General features: G+C 50.5%; 1 protein-coding gene across 1 annotated transcript; it reads left to right on the top strand.

Moving 5' to 3' along the window:
• Positions 1-221: 221 nt before the first annotated feature.
• On the top strand, positions 222-3,602 carry npb (neuropeptide B). The gene is made up of 2 exons (XM_078226003.1): positions 222-824; positions 3,250-3,602. Exons 1-2 carry the CDS (start codon positions 561-563, stop codon positions 3,376-3,378), a joined length of 393 nt encoding a protein of 130 aa, XP_078082129.1. The 5' UTR covers positions 222-560; the 3' UTR covers positions 3,379-3,602.
• Positions 3,603-6,550: the final 2,948 nt, after the last annotated feature.

Below are 6,550 nucleotides of genomic sequence, written 5' to 3'. Positions count from 1 at the left end.
GGGTCCCTGGCGCTGAGAGGCAGCAGTGCTGACCACTGTGCCCACCGTGCTACCCTGGACTGGAAGAATGAGACTCACCCCCACCTTCTCAAGGGTAATCAGGGGTAGGCAGTAAATGCTGGGGGGTAGACAGTGACCCCCACAACCCAGGGAATGAATTTTAGAAATGATTTCTCAGACAGGAAGCACTTGGCCCTGGGGGGGAGACACTTGCTGTGAACTCCAGGCTGGTTCCAGATGAGATTCCAATGCCTTTGAGGTGAAGGGGTTGTGATTAATTCCGATTATACAGACAGTAAGGTGCGTGCGCGTGACGGAAACACACTCCATAAATTACAGGCAGGACAGGGGTATTTAAGAGAGGCTCAGATGGTAAGTTTCAGTTCTGAGGCTCCCCCAGTGAAAGGAGACAGACTGTCAGACAGACAGGGACAGACAGACAAGGAGACAGACTGTCAGACAGACAGGGACAGACAGACAAGGAGACAAACTGTCAGACAGACAGGGACAGACAGACAGACAGGGACAGACAGACAGACTGTGAAACTTAGAGCCACAGGATGCCAGCGCTGGAAGTGCCCCTCAAGCTGGCCGTGTTGTGTGTGCTTCTGTCCAGCCTGCTGCCCAGCCCGGCCGAGGCTTGGTACAAGCAGGCCGCCGGCCCCAGTTACTACTCAGTGGGCAGAGCCTCCGGGCTGCTGTCCGGGATCCGCCGCTCGCCTTATTCCCGCAGGTCAGAGCCCAGCCCTGGGACAGAATCAGCAGAGAACAGTGTGTACTCGGAGCTGGGAGGACAACCGAGACAAACTCTGATTAAAAACATGGTGAGTACAAGGGGAGAGGGAACAGAGAGAGGGGGAGAGAGAGAGGACAGAGAGAGAGAGGGGAGAGAGAGAGGGACGGAGAGGGATGAAGGGATGGAGACGGAGAGGGATGGAGAGAGGGATGGAGAGAGAACAGAGAGATCGAGAGGGACAGAAAGAGAGAGTGGGACAGAGATCGTGGGATGGAGAGAGTGGGACGGAGAGCGAGGGACAGAGAGAGAGGGACAGAGAGAGAGAGTGGGACGGAGAGCGAGGGACAGAGAGAGAGGGACAGAGAGAGAGGGACAGTGAGAGAGGGACAGTGAGAGAGGGACAGAAAGAGTGGGGCAGAGAGAGAGAGTGGGACAGAGAGGGACAGAGAGAGTGGGGCAGAGAGAGAGAGGGACAGAGAGAGAGGGACGGAGAGAGAGGGACGGAGAGGGATGGAGATGGAAAGGGATGGAGAGAGAACAGAGAGATCGAGAGGGACAGAGAGAGTGGAAAGAGAGAGAGAGCGAGGGACAGAGAGAGAGGGACAGAGAGAGAGAGGGACAGTGAGAGAGGGACAGTGAGAGTGGGACAGAGAGAGTGGGACAGAGAGGGACAGAGAGAGTGGGGCAGAGAGAGAGAGGGACAGAGAGAGAGGGACGGAGAGAGAGAGACGGAGAGAGAGGGACGGAGAGGGATGGAGGGATGGAGAGAGAACAGAGAGATCGAGAGGGACAGAGAGAGTGGAAAGAGAGAGAGAGTGGGACAGAGAAAGTGGGACAGAGAGAGTGGGACGGAGAGAGTGGGATGGAGAGCGAGGGACAGTGAGAGAGGGACAGAGAGAGTGGGGCAGAGAGAGTGGGACAGAGAGAGAGTGGGACAGAGAGAGTGGGACAGAGAGAGGGGTGCAGAGAGAGTGGGGCAGAGAGAGTGGGGCAGAGAGAGAGGGACAGAGAGAGAGGGACAGAGAGAGAGAGGGACAGAGAGAGAGGGACAGAAAGAGAGGGACAGAGAGAGTGGGGCAGAGAGTGAGGCAGAGAGAGAAAAACAAGTCACAGACTTGGGGAGGGAGATACAGAGAGAGAGGGTAAGGGGGCGAGGGAGGGACAGAGAAAAAGGGAAGATTTACAGAGATAGACAGACACATAGAAAGGGAACAAACTGTGGGAGAGATACAATAAATGGCAGAGAGAGAGAAAGGGACTGCACAGAAAGACTCCAGAGAAGAAATCTAAAATTCTCCTTAAACAAAATCCTCATTTTAAATCTGAATTAAGATGTTACTTTTAAGAGGTTGTTATTTAATGCGAGCTTTGAAAGTTCAATGTAAAATCTCAGAATGTTTGTTGGGTGCGGCGGACTTTAGGACCTGGCGGGAGCTGCTGAGTGGGTTACTGAGAAAGCTCCCTGATTGCTGTTTTAAACTGTTAGCAATAATTACAAAGAGAATTCCAGCAAACACACTCCATATAGTGAGGGGGGGGGGGGTGAGAGGGGGAGAGAGAAAGGGGGACGGAGAGGGAGGGGGAGAGAGGGGGGAGCGAGAGGGAGGGGAGGGGGAGGGGGAGAGAGGGGAGAGAGGGGAGGGAGGGGGGGAGAGGGGGGGGAGGGAGGGGGGGAGAGGGGAGGGAGGGGGGGAGAGGGGAGGGAGGGGGGGAGAGGGGAGGGATGGTAGGCTGTGGGCTCTCTCCTCCAGCTTCAGTCTTACAGAAAGACAGGCTGTGAAGTGGGAATATTTGTGAGGAACAGATTTGTGGCCAGACCTCCACAGCCTCACTCCCCCTCCCTCACACCCCTCCCTCCCCCACTCCCCCTCCCTCCCTCTCCCTCCCCCACCCCCCCTCCCTCTCCCTCACTCATAGATTCATAGAAACCCTACAGTGCAGAAGGAGGCCATTCGGCCCATCGAGTCTGCACCGACCACAATCCCACCCAGGCCCTACCCCCACATATTTTACCCGCTAATTCCTCTAACCTACACATCCCAGGACTCTAAGGGGCAATTTTTTAACCTGGCCAATCAACCTAACCTGCACATCTTTGGACTCCCCCTCCCTCGCTCTCCCTCCTGCCCTCACACACCCTCCCTCACTCCCCCTCCCTCGCTCTCCCTCCTGCCCTCACTCCCCCTCACTCTCCCTCCTGCCCTCACTCTCCCTCCTGCCCTCACTCCCCCTCACTCTCCCTCACTCACTCCCCCCCCCTCACTCTCCCTCCCTCCCTCTCGATACGAAGGGAGATTGCACTGATGCTAACCAGAGCTAAAATCCATACAAACACATACAGGCTGAAAATGCGCAATGGCCAGCCAGTGCTTGTGTGTGAAGGACAGATTATAAAACAAAACCATTCATGATTGTCAATGTTAGCTTTACACTGAGTGCCTGTATTGTCTTGTTTCATTCTGCTGAGTATGAAGGTGAATAAACTGTGTGTGTGTGTGTGGCTCTTTCCACAGGCTGTGTGTGTGAAGGATATCTCTCCCAATCTGCAGAGCTGTGAACTGCTTCAAGATGGATTAAACACCTTCCAGTGCAAGGCTGATGTATACCTGTCACTGGATTCACAGGACTGTGTAAACGCTTGATCTCCCCATCCCCTAACAAAAAATAACAACAAACCCTACAAACGGTTGCTGACACTGAATGTCTTATTATTTCTACCCATTTTGAACAATTTAGAATTGAACCCGAACTCTCTGTAACTCCGGTATGTGTTAAAATATGTTAAACCTCACTAATTATTTTGCTGCGGGGCGGTTCCTCGGAATGTGATATTTGTTAATGATTGATTGCCGATATAATATATAAATGCATCTCAATATGTATGGAAACTCATTCAATAAAGGAGCTGTGCATTGGTACGATTCTTGTGCGTCTGTGACAGAGTGAATTAATTATATTTCAGCCTTAAGCCATGAAAGAGTGTCTAACGGAGCGTCAAAATACCTCCTTCACCGGCCTTGCGAAAGGATATATTGGCCTTGGAGGGAGTGCAGAGAAGGTTCACCAGGTTGATACCGGAGATGAGGGGTGTAGCTTATGAGGAGAGATTAAACAGATTGGGTCTGTACTCGTTGGAGTTTAGAAGGATGAGGGGTGATCTTATAGAGACATATAAGATAATGAAGGGGCTGGATAGGGTAGAGGTGGAGAGATTCTTTCCACTTAGAAGGGAAACCAGAACTAGAGGGCACAGCCTCAAAATAAGGGGGGGCCGGTTCAGAACAGAGTTGAGGGGGAACTTCTTCTCTCAGAGGGTAGTGAATCTCTGGAATTCTCTGCCCATTGAAGTGGTGGAGGCTTCCTCGTTGAATATGTTTAAATCACGGGTAGATAGTTTTCTGATCGATAAGGGAATTAGGGGTTATGGGGAGCAGGCGGGTAAGTGGAACTGATTCGCTTCAGATCAGCCATGATCTTGTTGAATGGCGGGGCAGGCTCGAAGGGCCAGATGGCCTACTCCTGCTCCTATTTCTTATGTTCTAATACCCCTGCAATAACTCCCAGGAAAATAGTTCAGAGAAAATTAAACTCCGAGGGAAGAGGAATAAAAGCAGCTTTCCAATATTCAGTTCTGATAAATTGTGCAAAAGACAACTGATATTCAGGAAAAATAAAAGCAAAATACTGCTCAAGTTCTGACGAAGGGTCATTCAGACTCGAAACGTTGGCTCCATTCTCTCTCCACAGACGCTGCCAGACCTACTGAGACTTTCCAGCATTTTCTGTTTTTGTTTCAGATAGTATAGCCCTGCAGTAAACATTTTAGAAAGGAGGTGACTATACAAAAAAAATTGTTACTTTATTCCTGTGTGTGTGTGTGTATGTGCATGAGAATGAGTGCATCTGTGGGTGAGTGTGCATATCAGTATGAGTGTACATCTGTGTGGATATGTATGCGTGTGTGTAAATGTGTGATAGATTGGGACAGAGAGTGTGTGTGCGTATGTGCGTCAATGTGTGTGCATGCTTCTTTGCATTAACAGTGGTTAGCACTGCTGCCTCACAGCGCCAGGGACCCGGGTTCGATTCCCGGCTTGGGTCACTGTCTGTGCGGAGCCTGCACGCTCTCCCCGTGTCAGCGTGGGTTTCCTCCGGGTGCTCTAGTTTCCTCCCACTATCCGAAAGACGTGCTGGTTAGGGTGCATTGATCATGGTAAATTCTCCCTCAGTGTACCCGAACAGGTGCCGGAGTGTAGCGACTAGGGGATTCTTGCAGTAACTTCATTGCAGTGTTAATGTTTAAGCCTACTTGTGAAACTAATAAATGAACTTTAAACTTAACCAAATAGCCTAATCAATGCACTGTGGGATCCATTAAAATACAGTTGCTTAAAAGAAGGCTGCTTCAGAGTTAACAGAACCTGAAAGGTAACTTAAAACATCAAAACACAATGTGATGAAGAGGGTTGCGAAACCACCCCAGTCCCCGGGTACGGGAGGTCTCGATGGTGTTGGCACATTATCCCTTTCCAGAATCACCCAGCAGTGAACATAGCCATGGTAGAGGGCCAGGCCAGGGTGAATGCACCCCACCCCTCCCTCACCCACCCCCACGCACTCAATCCCCGACTGCCCACTGCTTGAACCTATTAATGCCCAGCTTGGCTATGCCCAGGAGCAAGCCCACCAGGAGGTCCTCCTCCTTCCTCTGCTCCCGCACCGGGTGCTGTGTGTGTGCGCACATTTGTTAAGTTCGGGGTGTGAATAATTAAAGACACCAAACATTGTATTGAATGAGTCACATCCATCCCAAGCTGTCAGCTATCACCCTCCCCAACCCAGGCAATTCAAAAAAACACGCAGAGAATTTTGGGTCTCACAATCAAACATTACAGAGAAATCCACTTCACTGCCGCTGTCTGGGTCAACTTTACAAATGGTGATATAATGGGGCAGCACGGTGGCACAGTGGTTAGCACAGCTGCCTCACAGTGCCAGGGATCTGGGTTCGATTCCCAGCTTGGATCACTGTCTGTGCGGAGTCTGCACGTTCTCCCCGTGTCTGCGTGGGTTTCCTCCGGGTGCTCCGGTTTCCTCCCACAGTCCAAAGATGTGAGGATTAGGTTGATTTTCCGTGGTAAATTGACCCAAGTGTCAGGGGGATTAGCAGGGTAAATATGAGGGCTACGGCAATAGGGCCCGAGTGGGACTGTGGTCAGTGCAGACTCGATGGGCCGAATGGCCTCCTTCTGCACTGTAGGCATTCTACAAACTTCTATAAAACAGAAAGCAACAGTATGGCTTCATGAAAGGGAAACCATCTCTGACTAATTTATCAGAGTTTTTCGAGGAAGTTTGAACCAGAGTGTACAGAGGGGAACCAGTGATTTCCAGAAGGCCTTCGACAAAACACCTCACAAAAAGTTAAGTAATAAAATAAGAGCCCATATTGTTGGAGGCGACATGTTGACACGGATGGAATTGGCTAACGGGCAGGAACCAGCAAGTGGGGATAAGGGATTCATTTCCAGGTTGGCAACCTGTAACCAGTGGGGTTCCACAGGGACCAGTGCCGGGACCACAACTGTTTACAATAGATATTAATGACTTGGAGGAAGGAAGTGAATGTACTGTAGCCAATTCTGCAGATGACACAAAATTAGGTGGAAAGGCAACTTGTGAGAGGGATACAAACAGTTTACAGAGAGATACTGAGGTTAAGTGGGAAAAAATTGGCAAATGGAGTATAATGTGGGAAACTGTGAAGTTGTTCAATTTGGAAGGAAGATCAAAAGAATAAAGTATTATTTAAAT

Source organism: Mustelus asterias, chromosome 12 (assembly GCF_964213995.1).
Source record: "Mustelus asterias chromosome 12, sMusAst1.hap1.1, whole genome shotgun sequence".
NCBI lineage: Eukaryota > Metazoa > Chordata > Chondrichthyes > Carcharhiniformes > Triakidae > Mustelus > Mustelus asterias.
This window is presented reverse-complemented; position numbering and strand designations above follow the sequence as displayed.